We start from the raw sequence: 22,315 nt of genomic DNA, 5'->3' as shown, positions 1-22,315 counted from the left end.
TAAGATAAGTAGGGGAGGTTTTTGGAGTGGTAAAAGGTTTGGTGGGTTTTGGATTATTTCTGGAGCCACACCTCTGGTCCTGTCACAATGAGCAACAGTGGTGGCCACTTATCTGGCTTGCCTGTTGTCTCTTTTCTCATCTCTTCTCTCCTAGGAGATTTTCTCTCAGGGTCAGAATTTTGAAAAAGTATCTAGTTTTTTCTAATTGCATATGCAAAAAGAACCAGTTTAAGAGTTTTCCCTACACCAGTTTTTTCTGGTGTCTAAATATTGTTTTAATACCATCTTTTTCTTAGTCATAAGCTATTAACTAAAATCTTTCCAGTCAGACAAGAATTTGCCCAAGAGGTCTCCGTGGTGGAACAGAACCAGAATTTGCCATTTCACAAGACAGAACACAAGGTACAAAACACATACATGCATGGCCGCCACAGACTGACCAGTATGAGTTCTCACCAGACAGTCCCTTCTAGAACCAGATCTGAGTTTTGAGAGAGAGCCGTAAAGCCTTGGACATAAGAGACCTCAGACCATTTGCCCAGTTTGCGACAGAAAGAATCAAGCTGGAAGATGGTGATTATAGCTCAGAGTCCCATCAAGGGGCCAGGTCTCCTGATATGGAAGTTGGTATTAGGGCCAGGCAACCTTACAGAAAAAGATAAGCTGCTTTTCTTTAACGTCTGGGAATTAAACTTAAACCAGTGTTTTAAAATGCAACCCAAAGGTGAGCCCCAAGGAATAGAAGAAGCAAAGAGAAGGAAATCAGCGCAGACTCTGCTCTGGAGTATTGCCCAGAAAGAGAAAGTCTAAACCCCCGGCATCCTCTTACTTTTGTCGCCAATAGGTGCAACTGGTGTTCCAGGTTCTTGTCCCGTCCCAGAAAGAATTCAGAGACAAGACTTAGAGGTTAAAAAGGTAAAGGTGAGGATTTTATTAAAGGATGGATAGTACACTCTCAGGGGAGAGCGGGCAGGCTCAGGTGAGCGGCTGCCCTGAGTTTCTTTGGCAAGTTGGTTACATAGGGTATAAAAATGAATGAGCAGAATAGTCACTGGGGAGGGAAGGGTTTGGGGTCGTATTCCCTGATTATCATCCCAACTCCACCTTCCCAAAGGGAGGAGGGATTTTTGTCCTTATTTAGTCTGGATCGGAAGTGTCATGGCGTCGGTGCATGATGGGTACTTCTGATCTGCAAGGCTAATTTTATTGAAATGAGGGCGTAATGAGTAAAAGGTTACATTCGGACACTGGAAATTCCTAACTTTTCTGACCTTTCTTTGTTGGTCTCCAAGCCGAAAGGTGTGGTCCCTTATCAGCCCAAAGATTCCAGCTTTTCTTTCTCTGCCCAAGGATCCCTGCTGCTCACATGATGTGTGGTTTCCTGCATTTGGCCTGTGCCCCTCCTTTCTGCCTAATTCCTGCCATTTGGTCTGTGTCCCCCTTTCTCTGCTCATATCTAGCTATCTGCCTGCTCTAACACTTTGGGTGTCCCCTAGGAAGGAGAAGCCAGCCGGCGCAAGGGCTAAAAAGCTGGCACAAGAGGCCAAAAAGGGAAAAAGTGGGGGACTCTTCCACTGGCGACTTCTACCTGGTGCGGTGATGGAAGGCAGGAGGCACGGCCAGTCTGGAGGCGTGCTCTGCAAAGAGCATAGAGAACGCACAGAGGTGCACCATGTGGTTGGGCCAGAGCCAGAAGAAGGGAGAGATGGAGGAAGGGGGAGATGGAGAGAAGAGTATTTGGGAAAGAACAGACACCTTTCTCATGTACATTCACCACTATGGGCTGGGGTCATTTCCATCAGTCAGATTGAGTTTCAGGGCCCTCTGAGAGTAGCCCAGCCAAGGTTCGTCAATCCTGGGCAAGACTTCAGGGAATTTCCGAATGCTAGGGAGCAGCAGGAAGGTCTGAGAGAGGAAAGGAAAGCAGAAGAGGGAAGCCTGCCCTGATGATTCTGGTGTCCAGAATGGAGCGTTCAGTCAAGCCAGGAGGAGACTTCCATAGAAGCCCAAAGGGCTCCCCTGGAGTCCTAGCCACGTATGGGCCACCAAATGTTGTGGGCCACAGTGGCGCGGCCCGTATGGGGACATAGTGATGTGGGTTTGGTAAAAGAATTTACCAGAGGTAAATTATGGGAATAGAAAGGGGTTTGTTAGGGTGTACTGTCATAGACAACAGCAGGCCACACAGACGAGAGATGCCTGCATGAGCCAAGATGTTTTTTTAAGATCATAATATAATAACAGTAATTGCAGCATTCCTTTCCAGTTTTAATGCACTGACTGTAACTACACTCTTTTGCAGGTATGATTTTTAATGAACGTGATCAGGAGTTGAGAGACTTGGGGTATCAGAAACATGCCTTCAATATGCTTATTAGTAACCGCTTGGGCTACCATAGAGACGTGCCGGATACAAGGAATGCAGCGTATGTTCCTTATTAGTTTCTGCTCATCATTTTAATAACAGTACTTTTAGTGCCAGTGTAATTAGTCATGGGGATGGTGTTAACATTTTGCAATTAGGCTTCATTATTCAGCATACTAGAACACTTAAAGGCAGGTTTTTACCCTTAGGTTTGAAGCCATGTGGTCTGAGATTGTACTAACAAAGTTCCAGAGCTTGCTGTATTTCTTTTGAAATTTAAAATCATGTGGGGGAAAGGATGGAGGTGCTAACTGCATGTGATTAAATAACCCTCCGCACATAAATAAATGTTTATTATTGGATTCATGACAGAAAGAAATTAAAATCAGTGAAGAATTCTATTTATCTCACTTCTCTGTTTTCATTGCTTTTGTTTCTTCAGAGGCTTTCATTCCTCTGGTCAATCAGCTGTTCATTCCTTGTTTGCTGGACACTCCGTTAGGCCCAGGGAATGACCAGAGTAAGACACAGTCCCTGGTTCACAGGGCTTGGAGTCTGGAAGGGGCGGTAGATAAGAAGATGAGTGAACGCAGTACCACAAGAGTGAGGGCTGCGGTGGGAACTGAGGAAATGGGGCCTCCAGACCAGAGTGATCAGGGAGGATTTCCCCACGTAGGGAACAGATTGAGGCATAAAGTTGCATTGTTTGTCAAAGGGACTGAGACACTTCACTTGGGCTGTGGTGGAAGAATGGCAGGAGGCTGAAGGTGGGCGGGTCCCAGACCTTGGAAGGCTTTGTGTGCTGTGCAAAAGAGCGTGGAATTTCAGATTTGATTCTTTAATCAGTGGGTTTTTTATTGTGATGGCTTAAAGCCACTTACCCCTTTTTATCAAAAGTTGCTTACATGGAAGCTCTTCCATTATCCTGATACGTGTCATAGTTTACTTAATATCTTTTTCTATTATTGGGCAAAAAATAAAATTTTCAAATACCAAATTTCATACTTCTGTTACTTCCTTTTGAAGCCTCATCAAGGAGAAGAAACTGAACATCAGCTTAATGAGTGCTGCATTAAAAACTGTAGAGATTTCAGTAGACACACTTTTATGTAACCTCTGTACCAAAAAAGAGAAAAATGCAAGCTTTTAAAAAGTTGACTTAAACAATAAGCGAAGTAGTAGGTATTGGAAGGAGAAATTAATAAATGTAAAACTCTTGAATAAGAAACCACACTGGTTTCTTAAATGCTTTTTTAAACGTTGGTAAAATGTAAGAAAGTCTGCACAAGGGGGCAGTTAATATTTAGTGAAGAACAACCCAGAACACTTGAGCTTTTAAAATGTCAGAATGTCCCCATATTTGTCTTCACAGATGTAAAGACAAGTCTTACCCGACGGATCTGCCAGTCGCTAGTGTCGTTATTTGTTTCTACAATGAAGCCCTGTCTGCCTTGCTCCGGACGGTGCACAGCGTCCTTGACCGCACGCCAGCCCGGCTTCTTCATGAAATTATCCTCGTGGACGATGACAGTGACTTCGGTGAGGAGTGTTGTAGAGTGTTGAGCACATCAGCAGAGCTGACCATTCAGTACATAATGGTTAGGAGGACCCTCCTGCATGCAGTTGCAACAGGGCTAACCACAATTAAATGCCTGATTATAGGGTTATTTTGAAGAAATTGCCTTATCTTTGTAATCTGTTTACAAACTGCTACTCAGATTTGGTCCTTGAAATTTTTTCCTTGGCTTACCTTTTAAAAAAAATTGTTTTATTTTGAAACAACTATAGATTGACAGTAAGTTACAAGGAGTTCCTGTGTACTTTTTCACCCAGTTTCCCCTCTTGGTTACGTCTTCAAAACCAAGAATTTAACATTGGTACAATGTGTTACGTGTACAGTGCTTTGTCCTTTTATTCCATGAGTAGATTTCTGTAACCACCACTGCGATCCAGATACAGGCTGGACTCCTCTGTTACCCTGAAGATCTCCCACGTGCTACCACTTTATATTCATACCCACCTCCTTCCCCTCACCGTCTCTAATACCTGGCGACCCTAATCTCTATGATTTTGTTTCTGTGTCTATGATTTTGTCATTTCAAGAATGTTACATAAACAGAATCATGCACATGTGACCTGTAAGGACTGACTTTTTTCACTTGATGTGATTCTTCGGCTTAGGTTTATCTAGTAAGTCTGTTACATCCACTGTTCCCAGGTAAAAGTGGATTGCCTTCTGAAAGCTCTTAGATGATCTCTGAAGGCCAGTATTTTATGATTCAATACATACTTGATACACCTTTCTTTAATTCAGTGTAGACTCTTTCTAAGAATGATTCTGTGTACACACAACAGGATAGAGGGCTTTTTTATTTACACTACTCATGCAGCTCTCCTCTATCTCGTGAGACAGGTCGTGTCACCATTTTACAGAGGAGGAAATACTACGTGATTTGCTCCAGATTCCATACCTGTGAAGCGGTAGAGTTGACATTAGACCCTTGGTCCACGTAACTCAAGCCTGCCTCTCTTTTCAGCACAGTCAGCTGCAGGGACACACTGATAACTGTATGTCAGTCACATAGTTTTCACAGCTCAGGTATTTATTGAGCATCTCTAATACCAGCGGCAGAACTGGTATGCCAGTATACTTACATACACGATAGTCAGGAAATGTGCACAGGAAGTTCTCATACCTTGGTGTGGGTATTGTAGCTCACAGGAGAAATAGAAAACAAAATTTAATTTGAAAAATGAATGATTAAAAAAATGAATTTGAGTCTGTACCAATTAGAAGATTGGCTAAATACTAAATTCTATAATTTATGGTGTTGAAGTGGTAAGGGTGTAGCTCAGGAGCTGGGGCGCACGCATAGCATGCACCAGGTCCTGGGTTCAGTCCCCAGCACTTCCATTAAAAAAGAAGAAGAGAATTTATGGTGTTGAAATTTTTTAAAGTCAACCTATATTTTGTTTTTACTTTGTGGGTATTTTATCTAAAAGGGGAAATTCATGATCATTTACAATAGTTTATATACTAACTATGGAAAGAACTGTTATTATCTTACATGATCTTTGAAGTTCTTAAGAAATTTAAAGGTAAATGAGCTAGAATTTATAAAAAAAATACTTAATGTCCTTGGAAGGTGCTAAATTAATAAAAGGTCACATTTACTGCTGCTATTACATAGTTCTTAGTAGGAGCATAGTCGTTTCAGCTATTCTGAAATGGAGTAAGACTTATGTAAATGTCTTGTCATTTTCTTTGTTTTAAATCTGGTTTATGTGCAGTCAGCTGGACATTGACTCACTCAGGATACTCATTTCAAACATTGTTCAGGCAAAGCGTTGTGCTAGTTGCTGTGGAAATACAAGTAAGTCTATAACTGAGGTAACTGTTTTCTAGGCTGCTGTTTCAGCTCTTACCCCTAATTTTCTTCCTTTTCCCTCTTTCCAGGATAAGCTATGATCTTCTTTTAAAATAAAGCAGAAGATTCTAATATTTACCTGATAGTTTGTTGTTGCAAGTACCAGATACACCTTGAGAAATAAAATGTCTGTGCTTAAGTCTCATGTGATTTGAACAGTTATGGGAGTCTTTATTTTCAGATGATTTGAAAGGAGAACTAGATGAATACATCCAAAAATACATCCCTGGGAAAATTAAAATAATAAGAAATACCAAGCGTGAGGGATTGATTCGAGGAAGAATGATCGGAGCAGCCCACGCAACAGGTAGAACACCCATTGATTTTTCTTGGTGGGTGTTGAGTGATGAGGGCTCTCTCTGTCCTTGGAGCTGTTCCTGATTTCTGCAGAGGTCTGTGAAAAGTAGTGTCTTAAGTGGGCATTCCCAACAAGAGACATGAAGCTTGTTCAGTTTGGGAAAGGACTTTTCATAACTCCGACCCTGTTGTCCCAAAGCACAGGCTCCAGGGTGGTAAACTCTTGAGTCCTCACTGGTCTGTTTTCATAGTGGTCCCTGATAGTGTGAACTGCTGCCTCTTAAATGGGTTTTTATCTTGTTCACTTATATGAGGAGAAGAGTCCAAACCATAATATAACTGAACTTTTGTGGGGTTTTTTTAATACAAAATTTAAAATATATGTACCCAAACTGTTTGATTTGAATTCTGCCAACATTTCTTAATGTATCAATGCATACCACTGGTGATATGCATCATGGTTTTAGTTGGGTAGATGGACATAATATTATAAATTGACATCCGTGACTATAAAAGTATTTTAAAATTTCCTCTTAATCCTTCCGATTTCATCAAGGACAAAGTACCCATTAGTACTAGTGTCTTTTTAAAACCTTGCCAACACACAGTCTTCCCTTTGAAAAAGAAAGAACAAGTATCAAATTTAGACTCTTCTGCAGAAAATATATCTGGTTTTTACTCAGTTACATTGTATCAGTTCAGATGTGTTTCTTTTTATGGTTACCTCTATGGAAGGTCGGTGATCCTGATTTTCATTTATGATCTTGATTTTAAAAATTTCCTTAAAATGCATTTAACTTAAAATAAATGAATTTGCTTGAAAATATTAGGTATCTAATATTATAGGTAGTGCCTGGGTGTGGCAAATAACAGAAAATCATGAAGCACATCTGAGAATCCCAGAACTTTGAGGGGTGTTCCCTAGTAGAGACAGACTCTCCTACCTTCCTGAACACTGCCCTCCTCAAGATAACCAGTCACTGGGGTACAAGGTGGTTGGCACCGCTTGCTGTCACCACCCACTGTCACATTTGCTGGGTTAGTTGTGATTTAATTTTTAGAATTTTACTTCTTCCCTCCATTCTCTTAAACCTGCACAGAACAGGAGCAGTTAACAAAAAATGAGAAGTAGCTCGCCTCCATCCAGTCTGCAGTCATATGCAAATTGAATTCCAGACTTAATGATTTTCCTTCGCTAGAGGTCTAGTCAAAGACTTACTGACTTGGCTTCCTGAAGGAGTGAGAGAAAGAGAAGGTTGTGAGTGTTCGTGGAGAATGGTGAGATGATGTCACAGAACATTGTCCTGGTAGAGTGTGGTGTTACTGAGTCTGTTATTTCCAGATAACAATAGTCATTTAGTTTTTCTTTTCAGACCTTTCAGTCCTTGTTCAGATATAGTTCAGAATCTATGAAAAAAGTAAGCCAGCTTCTGGGAAATCAGTCTGAGGTTCAGCGACTGTGTATAATCTTAACCTCACTTAGTTAATTTGACTTTAATTGAAAAAGTAACATTTTTACAATTAAGAAAAGCTATTAATACATTTTCTCCTCAAAGGAACATTGATTGAATTGAATAGTGTACAGGTCGAATGGTTTGCCTTTCTGCATTAAATGACATCTGGTGAGCTGTAAACTCTTTACATCCTCCCAAGGCCTGTTCACAGATATTGAAAGGCAAGACTCGGGCACTGTCACTCTCTTGCTTGAGATATTTCTGCTGTTGAAATAGGATGCATCCAGTGCTTTAAGCAATTCATGTAAAATCTGTCAGTTTATTTTATGGCTAAACTTTTAGAATAATAATGTTACCTGATGATGAGATTCTAAGTTTCTCAGTTGTTCAGAGCAGCCATTGTTGTCAGTCCCTCATTCCTGCTCACATTTATCAAGAGGAATTAAAAATGCGTGATAAAGTCTTTATGATTTTTGTCTTTTTACTAACTAGAAGAAAAGTGTATCCCGTGGCTGGTGAGAGCCACTGTGGCCAGCACGACTGGGGTAATTAGGAAAGGTGGGAAATGGGAGAACAGAACTGAGCGTGGGGCAGTCAGGTGGTGAATCTGGGGTGGGGGTGGGGCTGTGTGGCTGATGAGAGGTGTCCACCTTCTCTGCCTCCTGGGGATCCCTGCATCGTAGCAGTAATTGATAAATGAGGCCATGTTCTGAGTCACCAGTGAAGATGAGCTGTGTTCTCTGTTTATTTACTAAGGCAGGGAGATAGATACTCAATTTATAAACATTTCCATTACAATAATTGCAATAGAAGTATCTACACACAGCTGGCCGCTTTCGTTGCACTGCACTCTGCACCTGGCTGTCCAAAGGACTGACTTGTTCTGTGAGACTTGGAATCTATTTATTGGGGAGGATATGAATTGTCTGTAAATTTTTTAAAGAGTTGTACATATTGTTTGTATTTGATATTCAATCATAGCAGTGCACTCCAGGCAGAATTCCTGGCCAGAAGACTCCCCCTGGTTGTGATTGGCAGTGAAGTAATGGTTTAATTGTTTGGGCTGAAAGGATGGCAGTTATGTTCACACCCTGTAAATGCATCATCCGATCGAACTGGAGGCCGGACCTAAATCCAGTGCTGTGGTGCTCTCGGGGCTCTGTTTGCCTCCTCAGGAGAGGTCCTGGTGTTCCTGGACAGCCACTGTGAAGTAAACGTGATGTGGCTGCAGCCCCTGCTGGCCGCCATCCAGGAGGACGGGCAGACGGTGGTGTGCCCGGTGATCGACATCATCAGTGCTGACACGCTCGCCTACAGCTCGTCCCCTGTGGTGCGGGGAGGATTCAACTGGGGGCTGCACTTCAAGTGGGATCTTGTTCCACTCGCTGAGCTCGGGGGGCCAGAAGGAGCTACCACGCCAATAAAGTAAGATCTTCTGAGTGTTGGGAACTTCCCGCCAGTGTGTCTTCAAAAGAGAAACACATTCAAAGAGAATTCCTTTTCCTTTGCAAGAAGCAGAAATGTTGGCTTAACTTGTTTGTCCATTAAAAATTCTTGAGTGCTTAGTGAATTTTATGTGCTTTGCCACGTCCTAAAGAAAGATTTATGAATAAGAAATTGTCCCTGCCCTCAAGGATTTATGTCTTTGTGGGAAAGGCAGAAGTCAGCCGTGTCCTGGGATAATTGTTGCAGAGGGAGGACCCCCTGTGTGTTGTTTATGTCAAAACATGGCTTATTGATGGGTCACTGACGTATTTTCAGTTCTTGGCTCATGTGGGTGATGCTGTGAAGAACACGTAACACACAAGCCGCCTCTGTGTTTAGGATGTTTAGGATGGGTTCCTCCCAGTACAGTGACCAAGTCAGAGTGTGTGAATTGCTTTCAGGTCTCATCCGTGTTGTCTAGTATTAGAAACCTGCTCTTATGTGTTGTTTCTCCTTTCTTGCTTTTGCTTTCTTTTAAATTTCTCATACAGATTTCAGAGAGATTTGTCTGTGTTTCTACTTTTTAAAGTTCTTGGACCTACTCTTTTTAGAAAAATAGCATACATGAAAAGTACACATTTGTATGTATACATGCATACAGTTTAATAAATGGTTATAATGTGGACACCTGTGAAACTACCACCCAGGTCAAGAAACAGCACCTGCATGCCCCCAGTGCACCCTCCCTGGTCACAGCCCCTGCCCTCGTCCCTAGAGGTGTCGTTCCCTGACCCACTCAACCATTGCCTTGCTTTCCTGAGGAGTCTGACCAACTGTGTGTGATCTAAACAGTGTAGTCCAGTTTCCCTGGCTCTTGGACTTCATATAAATGACACCGTGGGACTCATTACTGTCCTGCTTCCTTCACTCAACACTGCCTTAAAGGCCCCTGCTGCAGTCAGTTCATTTTTATTGCTGTATAATACTCTGTCAATGTATCGTTAAGTTTATCCAGTTTACTGTTGGTGAGGCAGTGGGGCTGTTTTCAGCTGCTGCTGTTTTAACGTTACACATGGTGCTGTTGTCAGCATTTTTATTCCTGTTTTTTAGTTTATGAGTGCAGCTGCCCAGGCACAGGCACACCTCTCCTCACCTTTCGTAAAAACATTTTCCCAGCACCTCAGGTGACCAGAATGCTTTGGCTCCTCAGCTCGTCTTTGGGTGTTTGCCTGCTTTCTTTCATCCAAACCAGGCGGCCCGGGCCAGGCGATCTGCTGGCAGGGCAGGGTCGCCTTCTGCTCTCAGGCTTTGTGTTGCAGTTCTTTGTGATTCCATGCAAAAGGCACACCCAGCTCCCAGTCGCCTTCCTGTCTTCACAGACTTGCAGCTCTCCTCGTTACCTTCCGGGGGCTTTTGGTGTGGGTCTCGCTTCCCTCCCGGTGCCACAGGTGGGAGGTAGATGCTGGAGCAAGTCTCTCAGGAGAAGGAGGGCTGCCCTGGGACTGCCCGCCTGCGTTTCTGGTCCCCACGACCGCACATGGGAGGCAGACGGGAGTGCTGACTCCACTTTGGGCTTTTCTTTGCTGGTGCGAGAGGAGAGGGCCTCAGACTGTTATCTGTGTTCTCCGTGGATCCAGGGATAAGTCAAACCATACATAACAGCTTAGGGTGAAAAGTGGCCGACTCTACCCCTTTCTTCCCTGTTCTCAGTCTTTCTCCCCAGAGGCCAGTTCTTTTAACTGTTTTTAGTTTTGGTCTTCCAGGTCTTACTTCCTGAGCTCTCTGATATGCAGAGTCTTCTTTTCAACGTCTAGCCAACTTTAAACCCTCTCTATTGGAAAAGTGAAGGTTTGGCTCATTTACATCACTCCCGCGTATTCTTTATCGCTTAGTGTTGTAGGAGGCTCATTTTCAGTTACTGTGTTACTTCCTTTTGGTACTTAAAAAAAACTTTATCTGTTGACTTTTGACAGCATCATTTGACACTTCCTTGTATGACGAGGATGTGAGTACCCCTTCCCCTTCTACTTTTTCCCCACTTTTTCTTCGGTAAGCTATTGCATGGTATCAGGGTTGCTAACTTCTTGAGTTGGGTGTTTAGATTTTGTAAATTTCCCATCTTTTTTCTAATAGGCATTTAGGATGATAAATTTTCTTCTAATCAGGACTTTAGTGGCTTCCCACAAATTATGATACATCATTTTTTATCATTTATTTCAAAATATTTTCATTGTTTTCAAAATATTGTCATTGTCATGTCTTCTCTGACCTGTAGATTATTTAGCAGTGCATTTATTTATTTTTTAACTTTTTTTTCTTGAGTTATAGTCATTTTACAATGTTGTGTCTAATTCCAGTGTAGGGCACAATTTTTCAGTTATACATGAACATATATATATTCATTGTCACATTTTTTTTGCTGTGAGCTACCATAAGATCTTGTATATATTTCCCTGTGCTGTACAGTATAATCTTGTTTATCTATTCTACATTTTGAAATCCGAGCAGTGCATTTATTATTTTATAGACATATGGAAATTTTATAGTTGTTATTTAATCCTAGCTTAATTATACTGTGGTCAGAATCTGTATTTTCTGCAGTTAAAGATGGGATTCTGTATCATTTGGGTCGAGTTTATTGTGTTATTCAAATATTTTACATTTTTATTAGTTTTTAATTTACATATCAGTTATTGAAAATGGTGTATTAATTTCCCACTGCAATTATGTGTCTGTTTCTCCTTGTACTTCTTTATATGTTTTCTTCATATATTTTGAGGCTTTATTAATAGATGCATGACATATAGAATTATTAAATCTTCTGGTAAATGATACCATTTACCATTATGAATCTTTCATTCTATACTTCTAGAGTAGTGAAACTTCTGCTTTATAGGCTGACGTTAATATGGCTGTTCCAGCTTCGTTTTGATTAGTATTTGGTTGTGTAATTTTTCTTTTGCTGTCAGTCTTTCTATAGTCTCATATTTAGATGTGTCCCTTGTAAGCAGCATGTAGTTGCCTTTGTTTTGTTTTTAAAACAATGTGGAAAACTTTGTCTTTTAACTAGGGCATTTAGTTAATTATATTCAGTCATATTACTTACATTTTTGTGTTTATGATTACAGTGGTACTATTTGCTTTGTATCTGTTATATTCTTTTTTCTCTTCTCTTTCTTTTGGTCTGAGTTCCAGTTATTCTGTTCCCAACTGCCACCTCATTATTAAACATTATGGATTCTTACATACATTTCCCCTTTTATGTTATCTTTATCCTTTCTGCATCTGCAAGCTTCCACCTAGGATTTATTTTCATTCTTACTAAAGAGCACATTTTAGTATTTCTTTTGGTTGGACCTTTAGGTGATTACTGCTCTCTTTTTCTGAAAATGCCTTTGTTTCACCATTATTCTGAAGAATCATTTTATTTGATACTCAGTTCTAGATTTGAAATTCAGTCCTAAATTATTATTCAGTTCTAGATCGACACTCAGTTCTAGATTGATACTCAGCTTTAGATTGGTGCTCAGTTCTAGATCGATTTTATGTGATGTTCAGATTCTAGATACTCAGTTCTAGATTGATACTCATTTCTGGATTTCAGTTCATATTCTTTCAGGACTGAAGATACCATTCAAGAACCTTCTGGCTTCCACTGTTTCTGGTGAGAAGTCATCAACTATCTTACTTTTGTTTCTTTTGAAGGTAATCTCTCTTATTGGCTGCTTACATTTTTTTTCTGTGTCAGAAGTGTTTTTCAGATAAGCATAAACTTGGTTTCTTTATTGATAGCATCTAATTATTTGCCAAATTCTCAGTCTTATCTTTTATGCTTGAATATATTGAGCAGTTATTTTAAAGTCTCTGCCTGAGAACTCCACTACTTGAAACCCTGCACGTCTGTCACTGTTGTAGACTGTTTTCTCTTTACTTCCATGTGGTTTATCTTTACCCTGACTGCCTGGTCATCTGTTAGTTGGCTTGCTTAGTTTTGTTCAATGCCAGACATTGTATATGAAAAATTATAGACGTACTTTCATAGGTGGGGTGATGTTTTCTCCCTGCAGAGAATTTTGCTTCATTCTGGACACTAGAATTTGTGACCACCTGATGCAGTTTCAGGAAGTGAGGTGACCGGAAGCCGAGCCTGAGTCGCTGCAAGGGCCGGTCTGCATCAGAGTCTCGCTGACACGGGGTTCCTCAGATGCGGCATTGTTAACCTTCTGGGCCAGACAGTTCTTCATGGTGGGGGCTCTCTTGTGCATTTTAGCACATTTAGGAGCATACTTGGCCTAAACCCTTCAGATGCAGTAGCACACCCCCCCACCCATTGTGACAGCTGAAAATGTCTCCATGTGACAGTTCATGAAATGTTTGCTTGAAAGCTACTCGCCTAGCACATGTTGAGCCCCATTCAAAGTGTGGGGTTTGTCTGGTCTCTCCTTGGCAGGCCCTAGAGTCCAGTTTTTACCCCGGTGGCTCTGCGAGACAGACTCAAAAGGAATTAAATAATTCAGGTGAATTTCTGTCAACAGTAGTTACAGCTATTTAAAAAGCAATTTTGATGCGTAGAAAAGTAGCCTTCATTTGCCGGTATCTAGTAGTATAGAAGATTCAGTTATGTGGCCCAGCTCATTCCCAATAAATTAAATCAAATGTTTCATAATATTTAATCTAGTTTTTATTAGTTATGTTCCAAAGCAGCACTGAATTTTTTTTAAAACAAAAACAGTAGGTAATTGAATCTATAGAACGGGTACAGTAATTGTGTTCTTTTCCTAGGTCACCGACAATGGCTGGAGGATTGTTTGCCATGAACAGAAACTATTTCAATGAACTTGGACAGTATGACAGTGGCATGGATATCTGGGGAGGGGAAAACTTAGAAATATCATTTCGGGTAATTTTTTTTACATGCTTAATTGTTAGCTTTGTGTGCAGTAAGATTATGATTTCTATCTATGATCCCATATTTTGTAATAAATTCTCTTTGATTATCTTTATTAACAAATTGTCCTTAATGAAGACTACTTTATCATAATCTATGATGTGGGTAAAACCCATTCAAAATAGTAAAAGCCTATAAGAAGCTTTCCTTTACCTTATAAGAATTTAAAAGGGCTAGTTGTAATGAATATTTGGGTATAAATTCGTATTTAGGGTACATTTAGTCTAGAGTTCTGTTCTTTCTTTGTTTATTAATCTTATAGTTGAGGGTCATCAGATTTTCCTGATGGCCCAAGACCATCCTGGTTCATACCTGTTCTCCTTGAGAAATTATTACTAGCTCCCCACTTCACTTTCAGGTGTAGCCTAGTTTATCTGACAGCTTATATCAACACCCCATGTATAGCTTACCAAACCCTTTAAATACAGGTGCCTCCAACCTGAGGAAGAAATGCACCTTTCATAGTCTCTTCTTCTCTAATTGCTAAGATTGGAAAGATAACAATTAGGGGTGGGGTCTCTGGCTCAGGTTGCTGTGGTGGTGGTTAAGACAGACTTTGGAAAAGGCAGAAAGAGGGCAAGGGAGAACTCAGGTTTCTCCCTCTTAGCAGGTGTCCTCATTCCCCACCTCCCATTGCCGGGTCTGTGTTACGAACCCCTGTGCAGATACTGTAATACCACGTGGATATGTCATTTTGTGTTTTTGCAAATGTACTGACCACTGTGTTTTTAAAAGGCAATTTTCCTACATAATCTTAACAATTTGAAAGTTGAAAGGTATAATAGATATTTTTAGTTCAGTCTTACTTTGTAGATAAAGTAATTGAGTCCCATAAAAAGTAAAATAACTGTATAAAGTAAAAGGTAAAATTTAGACCAGAACTAAAATCTTTTGAATCTTAATCTAGAGTTATTCTGTATATTTTATTAAAATTTTTTCCCTAAAAGACAGTGCATATATGTATTTTATGAGGAAGTACCCATAAAAGTGAGATTAAAGGACCAGTTCGTAAATATTCTTTGTACCTAAATTCTGAAGGTCAACTTCCTTTATCTGTTAAAACAAATGTCTGGTAAAGTGTAATTTTAGACAACAGGTAGGAAAAGAGTATTACGTTTTAGAGTTTTGTTTTCTTTTTATTCATAAAGACATAATTTTTTAAAATATACCCTTTGACTTTAGTATGTTTGAATAGGTATATACTATAAGATAAAAATCTTTCAAGGTTTCACAAGCACCTGTTTAAGAAAGATTAATTTCATGGTGATTCATACATGGGTCTCACAGCGCTGTGAGGGACTGTTAACACATACTTTGCTTCTGGCCAGATTTGGATGTGTGGAGGGAAACTCTTCATCATCCCTTGCTCTAGAGTCGGACACATTTTCCGGAAAAGGCGACCATATGGTTCCCCTGAGGGCCAGGACACCATGACACACAACTCCTTGAGGCTGGCACATGTCTGGCTAGATGAATACAAGGTGAGATTCAGTTTCTGGTTGAGAAGGATGAGTGATAAGGCCAGACGCTCCTTTGGGGATGGCTTTGGTTTCTCTTTCCTGTTTCTGTTTAGGAATTTTGGTCTGATGACATTTGCTCTAGAGCCACCTCTTTTCCAGATTTCTTTTCTCCCTTCTCTTCACCCAGTTTTCCCCTCATTTTTGGTTCTCACTCTTCTTTTGATTTTCCAAGTGACCCGTCTATAAGAGGTAATATACCCAACATCAGAAGAAATTCTGTTTCTTTATCCCTCCCGTCCCTCTCCTGTGACTCCCACAGAACCTGGCTTCTCTCCTGTGTTCACTGGGCTTCGCTCTGACCCAGTCCCACTGCCTCCCCATTCAGACTCTGCACAGGTCTTATTCCTTCCTGCGTCCTCTTCTGCCGTATGCAGCTTTGTAACAGCTTTATTGGGGTATGATTCATAAATAATTTTTAGAACATTTTGTCGCCCCCAAAAGAAGCTCCGAGTCCTTCAGCCATCATCCTTTCCCAGCATCCCGCAGCCCTGGACAGCCACTGAGCTGCCTTCTGGCTCCGTAGATGGGCCTGTTCTGGACACTGGTGGTATCTGGAAGAACATCACAACCCAGTGGGCCAGTACTTTCTAAATGCTTAATGTGTGATGTTAAAAAATCTTGTGTGGGCAAGATCCATCTAAAGAGCAGTACGGAGTTTTGTGCAACAAAATAGGAAGCTATTCCAACCTTAAAAGTTACTGAGTTTTGGTATAGTGTCAGAAAAGAATAGCCATAATTACTTGACAGTTATTAAAATATTTCTGCCATTTTAAACTACATATTTTCATGAAGTCGTATTTTTTAAAACACATTTAACCAAACAACATATAGTGACAGATTGAGTGCAGGTACCAGAACTCAGCTCACTTCTATTCAGAAGACGGCATTCAGACATTGGAAAGATTTCTGAGAATATGAAGCAGTGTCAGTGTCCTCAGTAATTTTGTTTTTGTTCAGAGCATGTTATTTATGCTAATAGGTAATGAGTTTGTTATTTTTAATAATTTATTGTTTCTAAACTTTAACTTCGAATACAGTAAATATCAAAAGAGATTTAACTCCTAGAAACAGCCTCCTTGGAGTCTTCAGCGGTTTTTACTAATATAGAGTCCTGAGACCAAGGAGTTTGAGAACTGCTGATCTCAAGTGTAGTCTGTCTCACTGAGTTCACGATGCACATTTTTACATGTTTTTCCATTTCTGAAATTGGGGCATATCGTACAATTTAAGATGTCTTCTTGTTGTCAGTGATGGACCTAATTGTGTGAAAACTTTGCAGTCACATATTCAACATCAAGAAAACACTGGCATGAAAAACGTTTTTGCTCTTAATCCATTTATTTCCGTTCTTTTAACCTCTTGTATAATTGATTATATTCGGCTTAAACAAAAAAATCCTCTCATTTTTCACTTTTCTTTTTTAAACTCAGGAGCAATATTTTTCCTTAAGACCTGATCTGAGGACCAGAAGCTATGGAAATATCAGCGAGCGTGTTGAACTGAGGAAGAAGCTAGACTGTAAATCATTTAAATGGTACTTGGATAATATTTACCCAGAGATGCAGATATCTGGGCCCAATGCCAAACCCCAGCAACCCATTTTTGTCAATAGAGGGCCAAAACGCCCCAAAGTCCTTCAGCGTGGAAGGGTAAGGAAGTAATCTTATCAAAATATCTCATGACGTGCTGTGTGATGTGATCAATGACATCGTAGACTTAACGGAATGTTTAAGGATAGGCTTTCACGTGCCTTCCATTATATTCTTTTTATGAGAATTTCCTCTGTTCAGGTGTAAGACCTTAGAAATGTTAGTATCTTTGCTGTTCATATTAAAATTCTTTACCTGCCAGTGTTAAAGAGAACATGACTTCTCTAAATTATATGCTAGCCTCCGAGAGGGCAGATGTCAATGTGAATGTACAAATCTGGCAGTATAAGCAAGTGGAAATATCATTTGGCAGAGACCAGTGTGAAAAGGAAAACAAAAGGAGAAATGGGGCAGCCACACAGTGTTGGCCTCAGCTCTGGGCACTGACTGCAGACAGGAAGTGAAGGACAGTGGTAGGGTCTGCGTGGTGGCATGAAGTCAGATTTTACACCCAATGTTCCGAGCGGTCATCTGTGCTTCACAGAGCACACGCTGATCAACCATAATTCTTTAGATGGTCCCCCCCCCCTTTTTTTTAAATTTCTTCAGTGTTATAATCACACTTCAATTTTAGGGGTCTAGCCATAAAATCATACCTTTTTCTTAAAATCATTTCTTAGAATTGGCTTTCTGAAAATTAAGTGTAGATATTTAATAGTTGCCTGGATTTCTCTTTCGTGTTACGGAGACACACCTCTTAGGGTTCCTTCACAATGCCAATGATTCTTAAGTAGCTTGAGCTAAGCCTAGAGCTTTCCCCTTTCTTGTCTCTGCCTTGTAAGGTTAAAAATGTCATCAAGATGTTTATTAATTAGGTGTTTTCTCTTTGAGTGAAAATAGGTGCCTGTGTATGTTCACATAGTTGAAATCCCTTACCATGATTATTCCTGCCTTGCATAACTGATCTCATTTAATATAAACTGATCCTTTTATGCAGACTAGATGCTCTTTGCTTCTTTATGTGTCTCACCCTGTGGCGTTTATAACCTATATTTACGTCCAGTGTAGTATGTACATTACATTTAATTTTGTACTGTCTGGTTTATACCTTTTGTTCTTATTTCCATAGCTTCATTTGAAGGTGCTTTAGTGCAGAGATGGTATTTTCATTCCTCTCCTGTAGTAGATTAGTAAACTTGTACCTTTAGGTAGAATTTCTCCTTGACACTGCCTGCGTATGTTGTTAAAACTGCCTAAACCTTGAAGCCTCTGTTGTGATGCTCTTAGGACTGAAGCTAGAATTCAGTAGTAAAAGATAGTTATTTTTTTACCTTTAGAATTCGTACCTCTGGAATAATATTCATGTTTCATCTGAAATCCCCTTTTCTGGGATGCTAAGGTGTCTTTTGACTTGGGTCTCTCTAAATGTGCCAGGTTGCCCAGAGCAGTCTCTTCTTTTACAGCTATATCACCTCCAGACCAACAAGTGTCTGGTGGCCCAGGGCCGCCCAAGTCAGAAAGGAGGCCTGGTAGTGCTTAAGGCGTGCGACTACCGTGACGCCAGTCAGGTGAGTGTGCCTCTGGGCTCACAGCAGCCCTCGGGAGGGGTCCTGCGGTGAGGGGAAGCTGCTGGCACCCCCCCCCCCCTTTGAGGAGGGATGGGTGGACTGTCTTTTCCTAAATTATATTATTGGGAATGATTTTAAAGGTCATCTAATACTATTTTCGTCTCGTTTATTTCCCCTACCTCTGCTCACTGTCATAGTCACATTTCTTTAGAGCATTATCTGTACTTTGTAATTATACAGAATGAATTTGAATTATGTAGAATGAATTGAAAGCCATATGAATTTGTTAGAAATGGCAAAGGAAGTGTACCTTCTTTCTGGCCAAGAACATATATATCATATATGAGATACATATATAAATCTGCATTGGAAGAGTCAGAATATCTTTTGTAGTGTTTTTCCGCAATCAAGTTTTACTGATTATCAGTAGTTCATCAGAGGAACCACAACACAGTTTCAGTTCATTTCATTCACATAATTTATTGTCAGGTTGTATGTGTCCTTTCCGTGGTGTTAAGTGAACCTAAAAATAAGCAGAAACCTTGTTGCAGACTGCTTTGTGTCTGGTAAAACACCATAGCCCCCAGGGGCCTGCTCTTCGGGCCACAGGGCCTCAGGCCTACAGTGCAGATGCCCCCAGTAAGCAAGCTCCAGTTATGTGCTTACGTTTCCCTCTGAGGGGTGGGCTGGGGTCATTCAAGATGTAAAGAACACTTGGCCTTTTTAGAATAGTGTGTCCTTTGAAATTTCATAGAACACATTTTACTTCTAGGAGAGTTCGTGTACACTAAGATGTTAACACGCTGGAAAACATGGTTTAAAAAGGTTTCCATGCCGTATGTGGGTAGGAGATGTGTCAGTGTTGTAGACACAGAACTGGTGGTTTAGGTCGTAGTGGGATGAGATTGCTGAAATTCATTCCAGAAAATGTAGGAAGTTTGAGGAGATGGAGTTACACTCTCCTGTCCGTACTGTGTTGTGACCGTACAGAACTGTACTAACACCCTGGCCACTAGCCACGTGTGGCTGTTGAAGTTTAAACTAGTTAAAGTAATTGAAATGAAATAAACAGATCATTCCCTCAGTCACACCTGCCGCATTTCCAGCGCTCTGGCTCCCGTGTTAGGCCAGCGCAGGTTGCGAAGCGCTAGAGTCGTCACAGGAGGCCCTGTTACGGCACTGCTGGGCTTCCCTTCGTGTTACCAGGGGTAGCGCACACACGTTTTGGGGCTGTAGGTAGAAGTGGCAGTGAATAAAATAATCCAGAGGGTAGAAGAAAATGTTTCCTTTTGGATTTAGTGATGGTGCATGTTGGAGAATCAATTTATTCATTGCACTTAATTTCAGGCCTTTGTTCCTGAAAATAATCTGAGAGACTGTAAAGAAGTCTATCCTGAAAGATCATTTGTACATCTAAGGAGAATTGTGCTTCAGAGCTGTCAGGATGAAATCATAATCTCAGTCCAAATACTGTGACCTCTAGTCCCACAGGGTAGCAGGTTAGCGTGTGACATTCCGCAGGACGTGGCGTAACAGCGCACGCACGTCACCACCGCCCAGCAGGTGAGAAGACGCGAAACCCAGAGCCTCACGTGTGCTCTGTCTACAGAATTCAGACCAGCAGCTTCGTTTCGGGCTCCTTCAGGTCTTAGGCAGTCAGGAATTAAAAGCATTGTATGACTGTGGAATCCTGGAACTAGGAAAGATCGGGATTCGCACGCTCAGTTCAGTTCAGTCAGTTAATTCAGCCACTGCTTACATTTCTTCCTGGGACTGACTGCGCCTCACTTTCTCCTGTGTTATTAGTTCATTCCATTTCAGATGACTGAGTTGATACGCCTCCGGGTGACTCCAGTACACTGGTCTGTTCCTGCTGTATGAGGCCATACAGAATAAATCCACTGTTCCACAAATGTGTGAAGCGTCGTGCAGTCTGAATTTCAGAATCTAAAGCAGAACCTGGGGTTTGATCTTTTATTTTCTTCCTTAGGTCTGGATTTATAATGAAGAGCATGAGTTGGTTTTAAATAATCTCCTTTGCCTGGATATGTCAGAAACCCGTTCATCGGACCCACCACGGCTCATGAAGTGCCACGGGTCAGGAGGATCCCAGCAGTGGACCTTTGGGGTGAGGCGCTTGTTCAGTGGTGATGCAAGGACGTGTGGAGAAGGCTGAGTGAGGGAGCCCGGCCGAGGGCCTCACTCTGCCCTGTGGATGGTGCTCCTGAGTTTGCAGTGTCCTGTGAACAATCTTAAATGTCCCACATCTCTTCTAGGTTTCTGTCTGTTTACCATATTCTGACAATACATTTTTTAAGTGAAAGCAAATAACTGGTGTTTTTTTCTTGGTATCACTTCTTTCTCAGAGGAATAATCGACTGTACCAGGTGTCAGTTGGACAGTGCCTGGGAGTGGTTGATCCGCTGAGTCACAGAGGGTCTGTTGCCATGGCAATCTGTGATGGCTCCTCCTCGCAGCAGTGGCACTTGGAAGGTTAAGGTTGGTGCCGTGTCTGGAGTGATTTGTCCTGCTCACCTGCAACGTGGAGATGCCTAGGAAGATCAGCAGAGGTGAGACAGCATACACAGTAGAGATTGGAGGACCAGATGACCACCAGGAGGTGAAGAAGTATGTTTCTCTAGGGCGTTCAGGTCCTCTCCGAGCTGCTGTTAAGAAATTTCTTGCTTGTGGTAGGAAACCAGAATACAGTTTTAACTTTTTGAAGAGTCAGGTTTGTACAGGATAAAGCCCAGGAAATTGACATGTCTGCTCAAAGTTATGCTTCTTTTTAATCCTCTTTGATAATGGAGTAGCGTCTGTCTCATCAGGAACTTGTCATGATTTCCTTTCTTAGAACATTTCATAGGTGACAGTTTTTTTATTTTTATTACCATGTTCTAAATAGTTTTAATTCAAATGAATCCACATTACTTTTAACTTCAGAAGGCATCATTTATAAGATTATATTTAAGAGGCAGTTAGCTATTATAAGTTATTTTGATGAATTATGGTATTATCTACATTTACAATAAAGGAGCCTTTTGATTATTTACTAGGGTTTTTTTTGTCTGCTCTCTCATCTTCTGTTGGGGCCTCTGGTGTGAGTCGCCCTGCGTACATGCTAAATGGTAAGAAAGGCCCTGGGATTCGGCTGATGAACCAGTACACGAGGTAGCAGAACTAACCTTAGCGATTTTCAGTTTCTTAGCTTGAACTATGTAAATTTGAAGCTGAAGGCATGTGAATTTGGATACTTTGAAGTTGCCTGTGAAACCTCCAGGTAGAGTTGTGAAATAGGTATTTGGATACAGAGGTCAGGATTTCAGACAATACCTCAATTAAAGATCTAAATTTAGGAATCATCTTTATATATTATAAATGCCAAAATATAAAGTGAGGTTTTTTCCACCAAAATTACATCTCAGAGGAGACAGACATAGTCTCATAGTACAGGGTATTTTCTTGAACCACAAAGCAGTTTAAGTAGCATATTGGAAACATGTCAGAGAATAATATATTCTGTATCTATATACTGAACACTTTTATCTGTAATTCGGTTTTGAAGACCAGATGGTACCTATAGAAAACAAAAAGCAAGATGGAAGATTTAAACACAACAAAATCAGTAATCACGTTAAATGTAAAGTAATACAGTTGACCTTAGCTCACGTCTGTGCTGCCTCAGCGAGTGTTGTCAGATGTCCTGCCAGAAGGCCCGCAA

General features: G+C 40.9%; 1 protein-coding gene across 2 annotated transcripts in view; it reads left to right on the top strand.

Annotated features, from left to right (window-relative positions):
* Positions 1-21,646, top strand: part of GALNT11 (polypeptide N-acetylgalactosaminyltransferase 11) — a 48,026-nt gene extending 26,380 nt beyond the window's left edge. For both annotated transcript variants that reach the window (XM_031455754.2, XM_010991432.3), the window contains exons 3-12: positions 2,303-2,426; positions 3,738-3,904; positions 5,975-6,100; positions 8,720-8,969; positions 13,752-13,869; positions 15,246-15,398; positions 16,868-17,086; positions 18,490-18,594; positions 20,585-20,722; positions 20,961-21,646. In XM_031455754.2, coding sequence (XP_031311614.1) covers positions 2,303-2,426; positions 3,738-3,904; positions 5,975-6,100; positions 8,720-8,969; positions 13,752-13,869; positions 15,246-15,398; positions 16,868-17,086; positions 18,490-18,594; positions 20,585-20,722; positions 20,961-21,092 — 1,532 coding nt within the window. In that variant the 3' untranslated portion in view covers positions 21,093-21,646. The remainder of the gene's footprint in view (positions 1-2,302; positions 2,427-3,737; positions 3,905-5,974; positions 6,101-8,719; positions 8,970-13,751; positions 13,870-15,245; positions 15,399-16,867; positions 17,087-18,489; positions 18,595-20,584; positions 20,723-20,960) is intronic.
* The last annotated feature ends 669 nt before the right edge of the window (positions 21,647-22,315 follow it).

The sequence above is a fragment of the Camelus dromedarius genome, chromosome 7, assembly GCF_036321535.1.
Source record: "Camelus dromedarius isolate mCamDro1 chromosome 7, mCamDro1.pat, whole genome shotgun sequence".
Taxonomy (NCBI): domain Eukaryota; kingdom Metazoa; phylum Chordata; class Mammalia; order Artiodactyla; family Camelidae; genus Camelus; species Camelus dromedarius.
This window is presented reverse-complemented; position numbering and strand designations above follow the sequence as displayed.